At 34.8% G+C, this 21,055-nt stretch overlaps 1 protein-coding gene across 1 annotated transcript in view; it reads left to right on the plus strand.

The window, feature by feature from the left end:
* MEGF6 (multiple EGF-like-domains 6) overlaps positions 1–20,605 on the plus strand; it is a 611,514-nt gene extending 590,909 nt beyond the window's left edge. Inside the window, exons 22-26 of the mRNA XM_014533611.1 lie at positions 3,801–3,929; positions 8,519–8,647; positions 12,017–12,145; positions 13,529–13,657; positions 18,124–20,605. Coding sequence (XP_014389097.1) covers positions 3,801–3,929; positions 8,519–8,647; positions 12,017–12,145; positions 13,529–13,657; positions 18,124–18,275 — 668 coding nt within the window. The 3' untranslated portion in view covers positions 18,276–20,605. The remainder of the gene's footprint in view (positions 1–3,800; positions 3,930–8,518; positions 8,648–12,016; positions 12,146–13,528; positions 13,658–18,123) is intronic.
* The last annotated feature ends 450 nt before the right edge of the window (positions 20,606–21,055 follow it).

Below are 21,055 nucleotides of genomic sequence, written 5' to 3' on the forward strand. Positions count from 1 at the left end.
GGAAAGAAATCTACAAAAGATGTATCAACATCAAATTTCTGAATACTAAAAAAGAAAAAAATCTTGAAAGCAGCAAAAGAGAAATGACATCCACCTTATCTTAGAAGAAAAGACTTCAAAATAAAATGAAAGTACATAAATGATACAGATACAACGAACACATGTGAACAGATGAAAAGCAGTAGTCATGACATCAGTATTAAACAATGTTAATTTTATGGCAGCAAGCATCTAATGAGAAGGGCACTTATAATAGAGGGTAAAATTCACGCTGAAAATTTAAGTGCAATCGATATGTATAAAAATAAATAACACAGTGTTGAAATTAATAAAGCAAAAGCCATATGCTAGAAGGAGAAATAGACTGCAAGAGCTTATCAGTAGACTATTTGTTAGCCCATACACATACTACTGTATACACATATGCATAAAAATAATCCTGTCGTTACTTGCACTAATAAACTATGTCTAATCACTATAAACTGAACTGCACCCTAAAAAATTGTAAAAGAAAATCAGGCAATTCATGACATTTGATGATCACAATGCAATAAAACAGGAACAATAACAAAACTAAATACCTACGAAAAATTGTAAAAGAAAATCAGGCAATTCTAAAAAATATAATCCATGACATTTGATGATCACAAAGCAATAAAACAGGAACAATAACAAAACTAAATACCTACTGGGATCGGGTAGTGGGGAGGGGGAATTCCATTACAGTATACTGCGTTGGCATTTTGAAATCTCCTTAAATAATCAATGGTTAAAAAGGGCAAAGAAAACCAACATTTTAGAAATTTAAAAACATTAATAATAATATTCACATCCTATAGGATAAAGCTAATTCAGTTAAATGGAGGAAAATTTATATTCCAAAATACTTATGTTAGTAAATAAGAAATGATGAAAATAAGTAAAAAAAAATAAAGAACAATAAAATATAATTAAAGTGATCCCTACATTAATTTATTCACCAAAATTACTTCCAGGTACTTACAATAATTACAAAACTATGACAGTAATAGAATTACCATTATGATTTTTTCAAATTTATTTTGAGGCCAGATATAAATTGTGACAAAAACACAAAACCACAGGAGGAAAAAGAAAAAAGATATAGAAGAAAGACTAACAAAGCACTAAGTTTCTTAATCAACAAAGAATTCTTATATATCAAGAAAAGAACCCATGACATCCAATAGATCTTATGAAAAGTTGATAAGCATCATTCATAATGTGAGAAATCCAAATTAAAGTTGCAATTATATGTCACTTCACCTATCAGATTTTCATAATATACCAATTTGAAGATTGAAACATGGGCACATTGATAATTCTTAATAAATTTGCAAATCTCTTTGTAAGGAAATTTGATAATATCTGTTATGATTTAGAAGGACATATCACTTTACTGAGAAAATCATCTGAGACTTACCCTTCAGGTGTAATATTACATATGAATAAAGACTTCCATGAGGTTATCCATTGCAGTGTTGTTTATAATAGTAAAATATTTTAAACAATCTACTTGCCATCAATACTCGACTGGTAAAATAAATATTTCTTAGATGCAATAAATCCTATGCAGCTGTTAAAAATGAATGAAGATTTATGCAGATCTGTTACATGTACAAATTTTGAAACACCTTGGAAACTTTTATTTACAGAGGAAAGCTAATCTTACAATATTACTTATCTGTGTTAACATTTGGGTAAAAAAAAGATAAAGGGCAAGAGAGATATACATATGTATACCTTATTAGACATGGAATATTTCTGCATATATTCAGTTATTTACCTACTCAATTCAATAACTACTTATTGAATGCCACTGCCTGTTTTAAGCTCACAGAATATATGGATAAAATCTTGATACCCCGGTTCTCATGCAACTTGTTTTCTTGTGGAGAAGAGACAATAAAAAATAAACATGTTTAATAAGTTATGTCTGTGCATGACAAAAGGAAATAAAATCTATAGTAAAATCAAAATAGAGCATGGCCAGGGGCTTGAGAATCTAGATGGGTTAATTGTTCATTGAATAGTCAGGATGAGGCCTATGCTACAGAAAAGAGATGGCAACCATGATGTTTTTGAGAAGGGAACCTGGAAGACAGGAGCACAGGGATGAAATGCTTTTTCTCAGACTACTAACCTTTATATAATGTTTGAAATATTCATTGGGTAATAACATGAACTTTAAAAAAAAGCAATGAAGTTATATACACAATTCTATGCAGACATTTTTCTAACACTTAGACTTGTGGAAAGTATCATTTCTCAGTCCTCCTCACTTTCCAATTATGCTTTTGTCTTAAGCGTTATCATAAAGTCTTATATTTTCACAGATTTGCCAGTTTCATCAATGCCTTTCAACATTCAGGTTGGAAGGTGAACGGGCCTCCTGGCTGATGAGGTTGCTTTAAATGGGTGAAAGGGAAACCAATGAAAGTTTATTTTAATAGTATACTGGTAGGACTTGGTGTCATCGATTCTACTTCATTTGCCTTAAAGGCAAAAACTAAAAAAGAATAAATGGCAATTAATTTAAAGAAACTCATTATACATGTGATGATAATCTAACAATTTGTTGTACAACTAAAATTGTTATTTAAATAAACAAAATGAAAATTCTTCTTTCATTTGGTACTAAAATGAAGTGCACCTGTTCAGTCCAATAAAAGCATACAGATCGAATTCAAGTACATGCTCTGTTACGTATTAACCAAATGCTTTCAGGCGAGTAAAAAAACCAAAACTCTCTAATGTCTCTCCTGCTACCTGGAGTACAAAGAATGCTTGATGAGAAGTCAGAAGTTCTAGACTTGAATCTTGGTTTTTATCTCTCCTGGCTGCTTAAGCCTGAGCGAAACCTAAGTCTCTGAGCATCAGTTTTCTCAAGTATAAAATAGGAATAATGTACCCACATCAGAGGGATATTATATTTGTGAGCATTAAATGAGATAATTCATGTGGAAAATATCATTATATAAAAATACTATAAACTGGAAGGTATAAATGGCAGGTCCTTGGCCAAATCTAGCCACAAATGTGTTTGAATTGGCTGACAGTACTGGATCCCACGGTGCTGTAAAGCAATTTTAATTAGTTGCCAATGTTCAAAGATTGGATGAATTTATGTAAAATATGGATTTTAAGTTTTCCTAAAAAATTATATTAGCTGGCTCTATCGGGCCCATATTCTGTTGGCAAAAAACCAACTAAATGTGAGTGGTGGTTAGTCTCGCCTTAGGGAGCCTTTGTGCTCCCAATTGGTGTCACTTTCCTTCATTCATCATTCAGTTATTTGCCCCCTGACAGTGAAGACTCAATTTTCCTTATGCCTGGCCAGCCTCACTCTCTCCTGCCTTAACTCCTACTGGCCACATATTTTTGTTCTGTCACCCACCATTGTACGCTGCAGTGCTTTTCCTATTCCAGCACAAAAACATTAAACAAACTGCTCATCTGTCTTCTTTATCAGTTATGAGACAAAATATATAAAAGGCTTCCATTGCTAATCTGGGATTGACCTCTGCTTGTTCTCTAGGGGATCTCCAGTTCCCAGCCACATCATTATGAGCTCAATAAATATTTATGGAGTGAATAAAAACATGAATGAATGACAGTGATGTGCCTTCTACCTTAAAGATACATCTGAGTGTGTGTTTTCATTTGAACATTTTCTTATGCTTTTCTACTTAGATATGATTACTCTATCTGAAGCAGAGAAAAATGTTTGCTCATATGACATTTTTATTCAGTTTGATTTTTGTTTTTATTTTTTACTACAGGATGTCCCCAGACAAGGTATGGCCCAAATTGTGAGCTAATATGTACCTGTAAAAATGGTGGCCTTTGCAATCCTGTGGATGGAAGCTGTACCTGTGGCCTTGGATGGACAGGAAATTATTGTGAAAAAAGTAAGTTGATTGCCGCCTTCTTTCATTCAATAAAAATCTAGAGGCTACTGCCACTGGTTGATAAAATATAGGACAGGCCCCCAAAGAGACAATTTCCCAAGAAGTTCACCTAAGCCACTTGTAATTATGATTGCATTTCTAATAAAAATAGTGTTCTGTTAATATTGATGGATTTTTGTTACCTTGTTACCAGAATACCCCCTGGAAACTTTTAAAACCCTTAAGTCAGTGGTTCTCAACCTTCCTAATGCCATGACCCTTTAATACAGTTCCTCATGTTGTGGTGACCCCCAACCATAAAATTATTTTCGTTGCTACTTCATAACTGTAATTTTGCTACTGTTATGAATCGTAATGTAAATGTCTGATATGCAGGATGTATTTTCATTGTTACAAATTGAACATAATTAAAGCATAGTGATGAATCACAAAAACAGTATATAATTACATATGTGTTTTCCGATGGTCTTAGGCGACCCCTGTGAAAGGGTCGTTCGACCCCCAAAGGAGTCGCAACCCACAGGTTGAGAACCGCTGCCTTAAGTAATTGGAATAGTAGTAATATAAAAGAACTCCTCTAAGACCTAAATCTATTCCCCCTCCAAACAGTTTTAAGCATGAAGGCTTTGTGGCCAGCAAATCTGCTGAACCCTGAGTTTCTTGGCATGAGGTTAAAGGACCTCAACCACCACTGAAAATGTATCCATTGAACATTCACAAAAATTGAAAAAGAAAATCAAGCAATTCTAAAAAATATAATTCATGACATTCGATGATCACAAAGCAATAAAACAGGAACTAATAACAAAACTAATTATCTTGCCGGGATGAAGCCTTGAGGCAGGCAGAGTGGAGGATGCGGGGCCCTGGGCAGAGCCAGGGGTGAAGGAGAGGACTCTGGGCGCAGAGGACTCCAAACTTTATTTCATCAGGAAAATATCATCATCTACCACTGTAAATATATTTTTTACACATAAGTGACATTTATGTGTTTCTCAACTAATATATTATGCATTCCATAAAACATATATAAAGGTTTAAATTGCTAAAGAATGGATAAAGATAAAGATTGATAGTTCTAATTCTTCTTTCCAAACCTCAGTTGATTATTTTGTGCAATACTGGAGAGCATGCACCCTACTTAGAGCTCACTTTTGTAGGAGATGGTTTTGTGTTCTGGCAGCATGGAGAGAAAGGTCTCTGGCAGGGGACAGAGTGTGGCTGAGAACACTGATGGGGGCCTACACTGGGGGCACCTTATGTAAAAAAAAAATTGACAGTAAACTTGTACCTAGTTTTCAACTATGGGGTCATGGCTTTTTAGACCTGCGTCCTGACATACTATCCCAATGAGTGTGATACCCACTATCCTTCATTGTGAATTCGACTATCATGAAATTTGGCATCGTGACACACAAGAAAGCACCTTGCAATAGGAGCGGACAGACTCGTATGCCAACTCTGCTCAGCTCATACCATGCTCTATGCCTTTGGGAAGTTCACAGTCTCTCTGTGATTTGGTTTTCTCACATGAATATGAAGACAATGACACTTTGAAGTGACAGTGCTTCTAAACCTAGTATTTAAGGTCATTTTCTTGGAATTTTTTTATGTGGATAGTCTCCCTCATTTATGGAGACAATTGTTACCAATTTTGTGATATTGGAGATTGCTAAATCAGATTAATAGCAGTTCCTCAAAATTAGACAGCAGCTTTATGTCCATATTGTTTTGTTGTGTTTTTTTTTTTTTAAATTTTAAGTTGGGCAACTCTTCAGCATGTAGAGAAATAAGATATTTTAACATTTGATCCTATCATTTAAACCCTTTGTTATTTATGAAATTATTTTAATTAAATTCAACTATTTATTATTGAAATTTATTCTATTCAACTTATCCTATTTTGTCATTAAAACTTTTTAAACTTTTGTTTTTATCATTTAAATTTATTTATTATTTATTTATTTTATCTCAAATATAATACAAGAGTTGATGAGCCACTGGGTAAATGCAAATGTAATTTGCAACATATTGACAAATTCTCCTCTATGAGAGTTTATACCATTTTGCATCCTCATAACCAAGATATAGAATATCTCTTGCATCAGAGCTTTATCAAAAGAGTATGTTATCAAAATTTTGGTAAAAAATGTTCTATCAGTGGATATGTAATTTTCATTTTTAGTATTATGAATAAAGTTAAGTGTCTTTTGTAACTGGTAAACATCTCTTGCATTTATTTTTTCTATAAATTGTTCATAACTCAAGCTCATTTTTCTATAAGGTTCTGTTTTTTTCTATTATAATACTAGTTCTATAGATATTAGAAATATTAACTCTTTGTTATGAATTTTCACCCATATTTGGGTAAGTTTATGTTTTGTCTTTTTATTTTGCCACCTGATTGGTCATTAATTGACATATAACAAACCACCCCAAAACTTAGAAACTGGAGCAACCATGAATTATTATCTCTCATGATTCTGAGGGTTAACTGCATTCAGCTGAGTGGTCCTTCGCTCAGATAGCAGCTGGGGCTAAAGCCGGGCTGGAATAGAGAAGATAACCTCTTTATTTACACATCTGCCAACCAGGCTTTGCTCCAAGTGGCTTCTTTCTCCTTGTCGTAGTCAGCTCGGGCTGATATAACAAAATATCATAAAGTAGGAGACTTAAACAACAGAAATTTATTTTCACAGTTCTGGAGTCTGGGAAGTCCAAGATTAAGGTACAGGCAGATTTAGTGCCTGGTGAAGGCCCTCTTTTCTGATTTGCTGATGGCCTTGTTTTTGTTTTATTCTTACATGGGAGTGGGGGGAGGGGGAGAAAGGAGAGAGAGAGAGAGAGAGAGAGAGAGAGAGAGAGAGAGAGAGCACTCTCATGTTTCTTCTTATAAAGACACTTGTCCCATCATGAGGGTTCCACCAGAATAATTCTCCAACAGAATAATTTGGTTTCTTACATGACAGCTGACTTTCTAAAGCAAGTCCTGGGATCAGTCCAGGTTCCACATAGGAGGGAACAACACAAGGGTGTGAATCCCAGCGGATGTGCTTCATTGGGGATATCTTTAGATAATGGGCTCTTCATGATTCAAAGGGATTTTTTTGTTTGGTTTATTTTTGTAATAAAATATATCTTTCTTCCCTTTATTTTCTTTATATTTTGAGTCGCACTTAGGAATGTATTCCCCATTCTCAGGTAGTAAAGGAGTTCACTCATATTTTCTTTTACATACCAATACGATGTCACTTTTTGACATTTGATTCTCTGATCAATTTTAAATATTTTTCTTGGTGAATTGTGTGAGAAACAAATCCATTTTCCCCTTACATAGCTTTTCACTTATTGTAATGCAACTTTTACAAGTGAAACTTCCTCACTAACTCCAGATTTAGCCTTCATCAAATACTAAGCATTTATACATAGTTTGGGATAGTTCTGGATGCTCTGTTCTATTGGTCTATTTAGGTGCAAATGCAGTACCATTTTTATTATGAAGCCTTTATTAAACATATTTGAACTGATAGAGCTAGCCACCCTTCATTGCTCTACTTTTCAAGGATTTTCTGGCACTATTTCCATGTGAACTTTATAATAAAATTGTCCAGATGCAAAACAAACAAACAAACAAAAAAACACACAGGTATTTTTTACTGTTTTGTGTCCTCTATCTATTCTCTCTGGGAGAATGAACAGATTTATGATACTAACTCATCGTATCTGAGAATAGACATGGTCTATCATTCCATTTGTTCAAGCTTTTTGCTCCCTATTAAGTAAAATACTGGATAATAATATTCATTTGAGATATAGCTATTAATTTTCTAATCTACTCAATATTTTTACTGAATATTTTAGTGAATTTATTTTTCAAATGTCTTTTCTACATCTATGGAATTAATAATATAACTTTTCTCTTTGGCTGATAATTATGGTGGATTTATTAATGAATTTTCTAATATTGAATGACCTTACCTTCTTGGAATAAATACAACTTGGACATGATATATTACTTTATAGTCTGCTATTGGTTTCTATGTACTTATATTTTTATGAATTTGGCATCAATATTCATAAGTGAAATTGAGCTCTTTAATGTATTTTTGTCAGGTTTTGGAATTGATGCTATACTCAGTAAAATGTATTTGAAAGCTTCCTTCTTTTCAGTGTTCTGGACTAGTGTAAATAGTAAGGTAAGGATCTGATCTGTGAAGGTTTATAGAATTTTCCTGTGAAACCTATGTCTTATGGGATTTTTTTAAAAAAATTCAGTACCTATTTTCTTTATTGTTCTATTCTAATTAGCCTAGGTTTTCTGCCTCAAAGTAAGATAATTTTGGTAAGTTGTCTTCTGTAACTTTTCCATTTCATTCAGGTTTTTATATTTATTTATACTGTACTTTTTATACCTATTTCTTTTGATGATCATTCAATAATTTTAAAAAGGTGTGTATATTTGTGCTTTCTGTCTTTTCTCTTTATTGGATTAGCTAATGATTCATCTGCTTTTAATTTTTTTTGTCTTCAAACTCATTAGTATTCAATTGTCTTAACTAGAACTAATTCTTGGATGACTCCTTTTTCAGAATGTTCCCCTGGGTATTATGGCCCAGGCTGCCATTTTAATTGCACCTGTCAGAACAGTGGAGTTTGCAACAGGTTTTCTGGAAGCTGTGAGTGCCTCCAAGGTTTCTATGGACGAGACTGTGAACATGGTAAGCATAGAAAATGAGTGGGCATGTTATGGTGTCGATAAGTTTTAAGTTTTAAAAACTATTTATAAAATAAAAGTAATATATTTGCATTATATCAAATTAGATAAAATGTTAATGCTTTAGTGTATGTTCTTACAATGTATTTTATAGCTCAACTTTAAGGTCTAGATGTTGACAACTGCTATCATTAAGTAATTGGACTTCTGTATTCCTTTCTGGAACTACTGTTCAAAAATGATTCTAATGTTCTATAATCATCTGGAATAGAAACAGGCAGACACACTCAAAGGCGTCAGCTGATTGCTGGTCCTTTTGAACATAATATTTTACTACTTTCTACACAAAATATAAATAAAGAAGCTGCTTGTTTAATATTGATCTAGACCTAACTCTAAAAAATCTTCGGGTTCTCTTTAAACATATTTATTTATATCAATTCTTCATTTAGACTTAATATTTTCACCTAAAATTAGGAAAAGAATTGTACAATAATTAAGAATTATACAAGAATTTGTCTTATATGTCAGGGAGCCTTGATGGGAACACAAGAGATTAAGATGTTAAAGTCTAGGCTCTAGAGTTCATTGTATATGGCCTAGCTCTGCCTTATGAAAGAGGTATAAACTATTAACTTCAAAGTTTCAGCTTCGTCAGTGTAGAATGGGGATAACAATAACACCTACTATAAAAGGTATGATGAGGATTAAATAAGAAGCACATGTAAGCATTTGTTCTAAGGCATGTGGCAAAAGCTTGACCAATATTAATCATTTAAAAGTAAAGGGCTTTGTAAAGCCTCTGAATTGATAATAGCAATGCTTGAAATTGTTTCCATGTTTTTCAACTTGTTTTTAGTATTTGGCAAATACATTTTACAGGAACAAATTTTACTAAGCCTCCTGAGGTTTAGAACTCTTGCCAACCATTCTGAGGTTTCCTGGGTTAGGGAGTGTGGAAGCAAACACCTTGTGGTTTTGTTTGTTTGCTTTGTTTTCAAAATTGGAATAAGAGATACAAGAGAGAGAAAAAATATCTATTCAAGGCCCATATATTTCATATTACATACATCCTACATTCTACAGATCCTACATATGATGAGTATCATGAAAGATTTTGAGCAGACAAGAGATACTATTCTAGTGAAATAAATCTGTAAAGTGAGAACATTATTGATTAAGAAAAGGAGCCATCAGTAGTGTCCACATGGAGAGCTATAGTGATAGGCTAGGACTTTAAAATCTGGACTAGGATAGAAAAGCGGATGAACTCTGACCAGTGTGGCTCAGTTGATTGAGCATCATCCCATGCACAGGTAAGTTGTTGGTTTGATATTGATTCCTGGTCAGGTCACATGCCCGGGTTTACTGGATCCTTGATGGGGGACATGCAGGAGGTGGCCAATCTATATTTCTTAATCCTTCAATTATTCTCTCTCTCTCCCTTCTTCTCTCTCTAAAAATCAATAGGAAATGAACAAAATATTTTCAAAGAAAAATTGACTATATTGGGCAATTAATTTGGACATGAAGATGAGGAAAACAAAGGCACCAACAATGGCTCTAAAGTTCCAAGCCAGGGAACCTTAGGGCAAACATAAACCCAAATAAAAACCATGGAATAACCACCTAAACTTCTGACTGGACATTAAAGTGATAGGAATGCACTCTGTAGCCAATATAGTGCATTATTCTGATTTTGTTGCTGATTGTTCAAAAAATTTTGAAATTGTTTAATATCTCAAAACACCACAAGAGATGTTAGTCTTCAATAGACAAAGATTCTCCTATTTAGAGAAATAGAAAAGTTGAGCAAGGCAACCTTTATAAACTCAGCTTTATAAATAATGAAACTAAAGGGGAGAAAGAGAGATTTGATTTTTCTTTGTATTCTCAATATTAATTATACAACAACAAATAGAAGAAACCCTGCATTGATCTTTTTTGTTACTCTTTAAAAATATATTTTATTGATTTCAGAGAGGAAGGGAGAGAGAAAGATAAATATACCAATGATGAGAGAAAATCACTGATTGGCTGCCTCCTGCAGGCCCCACACTGGGGATTGAGCCCACAACCTGGGCATGTTCCCTGATCAGGAATCGAACCATGACCTCCTGGTTCATAGGTTGACGCTCAACCACTGAGCCATGCAGGCCCAGCTGTTATTCATTTTTTTAAGAGTTATAAGATCAAAAAATGAAAGAGTATGTATTATATAAATTAATTCATTTCTTATCTCCTTTTGGTTTTACCTCCTTTTTCTGCTCCCTGAATGTGAGTTTTTCCTAATGTTGAATCTGTCCTGAGTAACTCCATGCATGCTGGAGAAGTGTCACACACATGAAGCCTAGGCAAATTTAACTGTAGGAAAGGAGGCTGGGCTGACAAAGAAAGAGGGAGAAAGAGTGGGGGAGGGAAAGAGAGAGAGAGACAGAGAGAGAGAGAGAGAATAATTGAAGGACTGAGGAAATTTTATCCCCCTCCCATTCCCAGTGAGTGGTAAGCATAGGCTTAGAGAAAACTCAAGATAAGAAATGGAAATATTTGTCTCAGTTGAGCTTAGCTCTCACACATCTCTATTTGAGTGATCATATCTCTGGACAAATGACAATTTTAGTATTCAATGAAAAGCATTTGCTGGGATTACATGGTCTCTAAAGGTAAACTAATCAGTTATTTTGTTGTTCAGCCACAAAAATATGGAAGAAAAACTAGTTATACTGTGCTTACTAAGAAATAATTCTACTTTATGGACCATCTATGGAAGTATTTTAAAGGTTAAATTTCACTGATTTTGAAATCTAACTTCCAACTTCCTCATATGATGTTAACCTACTGTATATACATCATATTGTCTTTTATTCCCCTTTTTCTTTTCTCCCTCCCCCCTTTTCCTCATACTCACCTCTATCATCCATTCCCAAAACTTAAAATATCAAGAGCTATATAAATCACCATCCACAGATACTCTCTTATTTATTTAAATAACTTAACTCAAAAACCATCCTTACTAAATTTAACCTGTATCTAACTTTTTAAAACATTGTTCTTTTAAGTGTTTAAGGTATTCTAAGGTTTTGAAGTCTTTGCCAGGCACATCATAGCAAATAAATTGTACTTACTTGAAGATATTTTAATTTTTTATGGATTCTTCTAGACTACTTGTAGAAAAATGGATCAATGCACTCACTTATTTGTATGACTAAACTATGGTCAATATGCTTCTCCACATAATTCTTTCTTGTTTCTAATTTTACGCTTTCATCTCCTTCTTTGGTCCTGGGAAACAAATGACCTACAGCGTATCCTTTAATTTTCCCTGCATTTATTCTTAAAGCCAAAATAGCATTTTGACATTTTTCTTTTCCAGCATGCCTTCCTGGATTTTATGGTTTGAATTGTGCTCACATCTGTGACTGCAGAAATGGAGCCAGTTGTGATGCAACGAGTGGACAGTGCATTTGCCCAGCAGGTTTCCATGGCAGCCGGTGTGAAAAAGGTATATCCAGAGCATTTTAAAGCAGGTGAATAGGGGAATTCTGTGTGAATGTGAGGTCTTTCTATCTTAGGGCAAACATAAACCCAAATCAAAAACATGGAATAATCACTTAAGCTTCTGACTTGGACATTAAAGCAACAGGAATTCACTCTATAGCCAATGTGTCCTTCTGATTTTGTTCTGATTGCTCAAAAATTTTACCTTCCCCTAAGTGAAATGGCTTAATATTCCAAACCCCATTAAAGCTGTTATTCTTCAACAGACAAAGATTCTACCTCTGAATGAGAAATATTTTATTAAAATATTTTAAAAGATTATCTATTGGGTTTAAAGATATTAAAATAGATACAAGGCTTTATGAAAAATATTTAAAGATGGGAATTAGGCATTTATTACTAGAAAATAATGACAGTCATGAATGTGGATGAGGAAATAGAGGTGAGAACTTGGGCTACTAGTTTAAAATAGTAAATTATAAATTTCCTAAAAGACTGATCAGTCTATTCAAAACAATGCCAGAGTACATAATTCTCAGTAAGCAACTCAAAATATCATTTTAGTCTATATTATGTATGACTTGTGCATAGGGTTATAATAATCATTATGATTATAATAATATAATGATAGTGGTCACTTGACTTTATGTGAATCAGAGTTATTGCCTTTAAAAAGGATTCATGTGGGTGGGTGGGATGAGATCAACCAAAGAGCTTGTTTGCATAATTGCATAACCTATGGAAATAGACAATAGGGTGGTGGAAGCCTGGGTCAAGGGGTATGGGCTATAAGGGGGTTAATGGGAGAAAAAAAGGACGTATGTAATACTTTCTACAGTAAAGGTTTTTTAAAAAGAAAGAAACAAGGTTACAAAAAATAAAAATAAATAAAAAGGATTCATATGCTACTCCCATACTATATCCTCATAAGTCACTAGAGCTATACATACAGTATTTCTTGCCATCCTTTATTCACTTATCCACTTATTATTTACTGTTATGTTCTGGGAATATAGTGGAGCTTACAGTCTTCTGGGAAAATAAACAACATTTAAGGAAAAATATTAAAAGTAATACTCTTGGCTAGTAGACTCAATTTTCTTCTTAAAGTTCCTATCTTTGAAAGCCCTCCATACATTCTCAAAGGTACAAACCAGTGTCAGAGTAAATCAATTTAAAACCTGAGTGTGAAATCATGTATAAAATGAAGCTGATTTCTGAGAATTCCAAAACTTTCCTCTGTTCTTCTAACCAACAAATCTCATTTTATCCTCCCACTTTGCTACTTGGGGCTCAATCTTGAGGAAATTCTATCTTTAATCGCATGTTAGCTGCATCATTGAAAATTCAAGTGGTTAATGTTTCAACATTTCTCTTTCCTTGGTAGAGTGTTCACCTGGAATGTTTGGAGACAATTGCCAGCATCTTTGTGACTGTGAAAGCAAAATCTCCTGCCACCCAGTAACTGGAAAGTGCCTCTGCCCACCTGGAAGAGCTGGAGCCAGATGTGAAGCTGGTATGAGCCAAGTACCTGGTGATGTCCCTCTGACTCATGGGTGATTCAGAGATCTCTAGGCATTTTTTTATACTAAAAGTATTGTGCAATTAAAGAACATCACACTACCATTGCTTGTCACCTTGCCTTAGTATGATTAATCAGAGTATGTGGCTGTTGCATAACAGGCAACCAAAACCAGCACTACGGCTGACAGAGGACACCTTGAAGGCACCTCAAGGTGATGCAATTAAACATCCTGATTACAAAAGCAATTCAGAAAAATCACTAGAAATAAGGCAATGAAGATACAGGGACTATTCTTGAGAACCAAGTTCCCGGTATTCTTGGGAATTTGAGATTTAAACCTTTTTCCCCCTATACACTCACAGGAAGAAAGGCCTAGAATGTAAAATTCAAAGTCTTTAGCGACTATCTTAAGAAGAGGAGAAAGTAGACTGAGTGGATCATTGACTCATCACTTACTATTTAAACTCAATGGATGCTTCCTAGATGAAAAGGTTTCATGTTTCACAATAACCCCGAAGGACTGGTCATCCTAAACATTTTGCTTATATTCATTTACTCTTTACCACCACCCAATGAGGCTGTTCTATTTTTATTCTTACTTGACAAAAGAGAGAGCTGAGGCACAGAAATATAGGAAGAGTCAGAACCAAGATTTAACCCTAGGCAGTCTGGTTTTGACCGTTGGGTGATGATGCTCTTAGTAGACAATACTATATGTGTGCATGTCTGCATGTAGTCCTGTATAAGGAACCTTCAGGGGATCATCAAGAGATTTATATTCTTTCCTATCCCTTCTTCCCTTTTCCATAGGCCTTTAAAATAAGTCCAATGAGTTATGAATATCAAGTTGGAATCCTTTGGGATCTTCCAACTGAGAAGCTTACTCATGCTGACATTTCTTTTTTGCAAAGCTGCTTCATGTATAGCTCTAATCACTGTGTTTCACTGCACTACAAGCTTCTTGAGAGTTCGATCCATGTTTATTTATCTTTTATCAAAAAAGGCTCAGAAAAGGGTCTAGCGCATGACAGTTTTCAGCAAATTTTTGTTTCTTTTCAGCATTCCTCAGGGAGTCATGGTAAACACGTTCCTGAACCTTGTCATATCTAAACTAAATCTGTCAGAGTAAACATCAGCATGACATCTTGGCAAAACCACAGTATACATGTCACCAATGAAATGCTCACTGAAGGCAGAATGCTTATAGTATTTGTGGTTTCATCCAAATACTGAAGAAAACCATTCATGTTTATTGAATGTGTATCATATGCCAGGCATTTTAATGTATACTAGGTGCCTTTACTATCATTGCCCTTCCCTTTTATAGATGGGGGAGCTGCAGCACAAAATGGTTAAGTAACTTGCCCAAAGTTACACAGATCACAAATGGCAGACTGGGGATTTGAAACAGACAATCTGGGTTCAGAGCCAGGCTCAACATCCCCACTATACCGCTTCTCAAGGGAAAGAAAGGAACAGGAATTGATTTTGTTGTCCAATATGCATTGTCCATTAACCACAGGGTGCTATTTAATTTATATTTAGTTTAATTTAAAATTCACCTCCTCAGTCACATTTCAAGTGTTCAGTGGCCACATATATGGTTAGTCGCTACACTATTGGATAGCACAGTATATATAGAATGTTTTCGTCATTGCTGGAAGTTCTGTTTGACAACACTCAGCGGTGACTTAAAACTAGCTTCTTCTAAACCAAGAGAGCTTATGGCCAGGCTGGAAATGAAGGCCTCACTCTATGGACTTTCTATGGACTAAATTCTTGTATCACACAGTCATTTTTATCTGCAGAGAAAAATTACCATTTGACAGTGGAACATATGTATTAACATGCCCATTCTCAGTGGGCACTTCAAGGCCTCTCTTGTCATGAGCTCTTTGGGGGTACCCACAGCTTACACAGATGTACTACATGATCTTTTATTTGCAGTTTTATTTTCAATTAGGCACAGTTCATCTGCGATATTAACTGTGAGCAGCTGTGTCTATGCAGGCACTATAAAGATAAAAGACCTCATTTTAATTTGAACTCTGGTAAAGGACCTATTAAACAGCCATAATGTTAATTCATAAAAGAATGTAGCAGCTTTTTATTGGATTATTTCCCCACCCCCTTGGTAAATTAACATTTGCAGACATTCAAACAGATGTCTTAAATACACATCGTTATTAACATAAAATGTGGTATTTTTATAAATTAAAATCAGATTCTGAACTGCTTAGGAGAGATCCCGACTCATAACTCTTTTTCAAACAAGAAAACTAGATCTTACCACCAAGCTAAGTAATCCTCCTACACACTGGATGAGGGTGGATGTATTAGGTTGGGATTTATTTATTTGTTTATTTATTTATTTTTAATACTTATTTATTAAATTGAGGGGTGGATGTATTAGGTTAGGATTTATTTATTTGTTTATTTATTTATTTATTTTTAATACTTATTTATTAAATTGATTGGGGTGACATTGGTCAAAATGAACATATACATTTCAGGTGTGGGTTTCTATGTTATAAGATCTGTACATTGCACCGTGTGCCCACCACCCAAAGTCAAATCTTCTCCTGTCACCTTATATTAGGGCCCCTTTTCCCGCCACCCCCTCCCTCTAGCAATCACCACTGCTGGTTGTGTTCCCAAATATCAGTTCTGTATCATATATATGAGTGGAATCATATAGTTCTTAGCTTTTTCTAACTGACTTATTTCACTTAGCATAATGTTCTCAAGGTCCATCCATGTTGTTGCAAATGGCGCTATTTCATCCTTTCTTATGGCTGTGTAGAGGACTGGATAAAGAAGATGTGGTACTTATACACAGAGGATTTATTTTTTAATTTTGATTATGTTTGATAATGTAAAGAAAAGATTCATTTCAGAGCAGCATTTACATCACCTCCAGAGCTCCTTTTACCTAGCTGTTCTTCCTTCATTTAGGAAGAGATTGAATTACTGTTTGCTCTGCAAAATGAATTAATTGCAAAATTGATTAAGTTCACATTTTTCTCATATTTAAAATCTAACTAGTTAATTAAGGCAAGAAGGCCAGAACACATCTTAGCCTACCTTCATTTCCCAAGAGAGCAATAAACAAACAAACAAACATGCAAATGCTTATGGAGTATTTAGGGTGCATCTCCAACCTGGCCAAGAGAATTTTGAGGCAATAATTATAGAAATATTTTACAAAATTATACCCATAGACTCAGAGTTCACTCTAGGACTGGTATCCTAGTATTTGCATTGACATTTCTAAATTTCCCACTTTCCAGCTCTCTCCACTTCCTTATTTGGGCTTTAATCTACATCTGCTTGACATGGTATGTCTTCCCACATGGCAGTGCAGATTGAGGAATGAGCACTAGATAAGAATTTAGAACTCCGGCTCTGCCGTTTGCCAGGGACATAACATTTGTGAAGGTCCCTTAAGCCACATCAAACCTGTTTCTCTCTCTACAATGAGAGAGAGCTTACCTCACTGTCTTGCCTACCTCACAGTTTTGCTAGAACCAACTGTGTTAATGTGTTTGGGACCCACTTTGTAAACTGTTTAGAGCTAGGTGACTCATTATTGCAAAGTTAAGTTTCTCTAATTCTTAAACATTGGTAGTAAGTTGAGTTACTTCCCATTCTCACCTGAACGAATCTGACCCCGTTTTCTGTTTCCATGGGCAGGGCTGGGCTTTCTCCCTATCCTCTCAATCCTTCAGAAACAGAACCTATTAATTCTCTCCTAATTTTCTGCTGGACATCAGACTAAGACCAAATGCCCAGGTTTGGGTGTGATGCCAGAGGGAAACTTTAGTCTACACATTTAGTTATTTTGATAAGGCTAATATTTTTAATCCTCTCTCTTCATTTCTCTACTCGTTGAATTCACAATGCAATTCAACTTAAAAATAGTTACATTCCTTGAGTACAAATAGCAGGATTTTACAGAAGTAGGTACACAAGGCATCACTGGCCATTTTGACATATTTTAAGAGGTGAAAGAGTTGAATGTAAAGCCATGTCATTTTCAACAACATAGGCACATGTTTTCAACCTGAAGACAAATTTGTGTATCCTGGGTGAGTGTTGCCTTTTTCTGACCTCACTAAAACTAATCCATTTTCCCCGTGTCCCTTGCAATGCTACTGCGATGAGCTCTATTACAATAATCTAATTCTGAGAGGGCACTTACGAAATTTAAGTTGCTGTCCTGATTTCTCTTTTCATCTTTGTCACTAACTTCCTTGACACCCCCCAGCCTCTTCCTGTTTTCCATTAAAGACCTGAGTTTTAATACATAGCGTTCTAGCCTGGGGGAGAATACCACATGGTTAACCAGAATTCTTTGTCTATCATCTTATGCAATTCCAAGAAATAGTAGTAAAGATACTATGTGATGGAAAAGCATATTTGAATTACTTTTATATTTATTTATTTTTTCCTCACAGAATGCAGGCCAGGCCAATATGGACCTAACTGCGCTCTGACGTGCCAATGTGTCCACAGGGCTCAGTGCAACCCGCTCAATGGGAGCTGTACTTGCCCCTCAAAGAGAATGGGTCCAACCTGTGAGGAAAACGTTTTGGATGATCTTCAATAACGGAACACTAGCAGCTTTTCAGTGGGTGGAGAGAATTTCGCCGAGGCTCACCCACAATTTATCATCTTAACTTTGGCAGGGAAATGCACTTACTCATCCATCTTCAGCCCAACCTCTCCTGTTGTGAGGTGAAAAATGATGTCTCCAATTTATGGCCTGCAAGTAGAAGTTCCATTCTCCAGCCTACCCTTCCCAACTTTCTTTTGCTGAAGAACATGCCCAAAGAAAGAGAGAATATTTTTTCAAGATCCCAATCGTAGTAACATTTTGGACTAATAAACGAAACTCTTTTTTATATGCACAGGCGGTATTTAAATTTGGAAGTAAGAAATACCTCTCAGTTCAGCTTGGACTGCACTGAAATATTCACACCTAGTCACTGAAGACCTCAGTGGTCATTAAGTAGCTGGATCCTCTTTAGAAATGTCTAGAATTTCATCTATTTATTCTTAGTATCCTGCTCCACAGCTGAGCCTGCTTCAGGTTGTTAATGTATTGTATTTCGAACATGACTTTCGGCGTGGGAGACTATTAAGGCTTTAGCCACATACAGATCTGGGTAAAGGTATGATGGGCACACTTACAATGAATCATCAAAATGTTTAGTGGTGTTCTCCTCATCACTGGTCAGCAGACAGGAAAAAAGTAAGTAGAAATGATCAAGGTGAGGTGCTTAGCCTGCTCTGGGGGGACACAAATTTCCAATAGAATAGGGACTTCCTTCATTTCAAGGAAAAAATAAATAATAACTAAAAACAGTGATTGCCAACAGGGAGAATAAAACAAGAAAACCATATTTCTCTTCCTTACTAGAGATCTTGTCTCCTATTACAACACGTGAGAAACTCACTCTAGAAAAAAAGTTTCCAGAAACTTTTCATGGTAGGAAAAAAAAGAATAAGAGATTTCTTTTGGGTGAAATTTTTTATACCATATTGCTTAACTTTTTATAAACGAGAAGTCTTATGTAAAATGTTAAGCACAGTTCTTGGCAAAAGGTCAATGGCCCAATATTATCTCTTTTCATCCCCCATGCCACCCCAAACTCTAAAATAAATCATGAGAGTGGGAAAGCAAAGCCATAGCCTAATCCTATATTTGTACTATCACATGACCCATAGACAAATGGAGTTTCACCTTCATCCTTATATCAGTCAATAAGAACTAATGCCAGTTACTGTAGCCACTTTTCTTTATAAAAGTTTTATAGGTTGTCTTTCATATCAAAAAATAAAATACAAAAATGTTTAATATCCAGAATATTTCCATTTTCTGCTTGGTAACCTTGAAAAATCTTGATTTAGATGGCACCCTACAAAAGTTAATAATCATGTGATAAGTTATTCCTTCTAAAAAATATTTCAGTTCTTCAGCTTGAGGACACTATCAGATGTCTGAAAATCATTAGAGGCAATGACATTTCATTCATGGGCCAACATACAAAAAATGTTCCTCTTAAATAATGTAACAGCTGCAAATTTATCAAATAGAATTTCCTTGCAAAATTATGTAACTAGAATTTTAAAAATCATTTTTAATAGCTGCATCTCAAAAATGCTTCAAATTAAGAATGTAGTTCACAGTGACGTGCATTTCTGAGCAAATAAATAATGCATCCTTTTTACTTTCATAAGGATTTATCTGAGCTTTCTACATGTAAACAGTTATTCAGGTAGAGTTAAGTGTAATCTGCCTACCAAAAAAAAGTAATTTGCACAGAATTTTTAAAAATTCAGCTATTTAAAAGTAAGGCATGATTTAATAGGCATGTCCTCTTAAAACTAAAGTCCAGTGTCAAATTAGAGTCATTGTCATGGGGTAGAAATACTTCATATTACTCCTCCTATTTTCCCTCCTTCTATAATCTGCTCTTTAAATGTAGAAATGCTGACCCCAAAAGAAATCCATCCACCCATAATACCCCTTTAGAAAGGTGCCTATGCTGTGATGTTTCAGGCTCTTTCATTTGAAATACAAGATCAGAGTGGGGATTATTATGCTTCTCTGCAATAATATAGCTCAAGTTTAAAGAAAACTGAGCAGATGTATGGAAGTGTGCTGGCTAATTTGGAGTTTCCATCTAACATGCGTGGGATATACCATTTCAGTTTAACACCTAACGTTCCCCCTACTCTTTCTAACTTCTATGCTCATTTATTGAGTTTTCCAGATGAGACAGCTATTTGACACAGGCTAAATTATTTTTAGAGAACTTGGAAATCATTCCAAGAGTTAGTGGCAAGAATGGCATTTCCTTTGTTAGAAATAGCAAAGAGGGTTTGGCTTCTGCGGGGCCTCTTTCACCTTGGTTTCTTCAGGACCTGGTAATACAGACGTAGCAAGAATTTAAAAAAGCATTTTGATGAAGTGAACAAATAATAGTTACTGTCTGCACTCTAGGAGTTATGTATGCAATTCAGTTGAAATAACTTTTCATGGTTCTATGATAGAAAAAATATCAAAGTAGCTGAGCTTTTAAAATAGATTTCAAGCAATTCCAAAGTTTTGACCCTTTTTAGCTAATCAAGTAGAAACTATTTTCTACTTTTCCTGCTTATATTTTAGTTTTTCAAAATAAAAGAAAATAATACAAAAATTAGTATTTAAAGTCTAGGAAATATATTTAAAGGCGGGAGATACCTCTTTTTATATTCTTTCAAATACTGACATCTCTTTCACTCTAAATCTTTTGTCAGTACTATATAAAACACCATTTAATCATTCTTCATTTTAATGTTTGTGCAAATAGTTCAAATTTTGAAAAAATACTATTTCAAATA

The sequence above is a fragment of the Myotis brandtii genome, unplaced genomic scaffold (genome assembly GCF_000412655.1).
Source record: "Myotis brandtii unplaced genomic scaffold, ASM41265v1 scaffold99, whole genome shotgun sequence".
Lineage (NCBI taxonomy): Eukaryota > Metazoa > Chordata > Mammalia > Chiroptera > Vespertilionidae > Myotis > Myotis brandtii.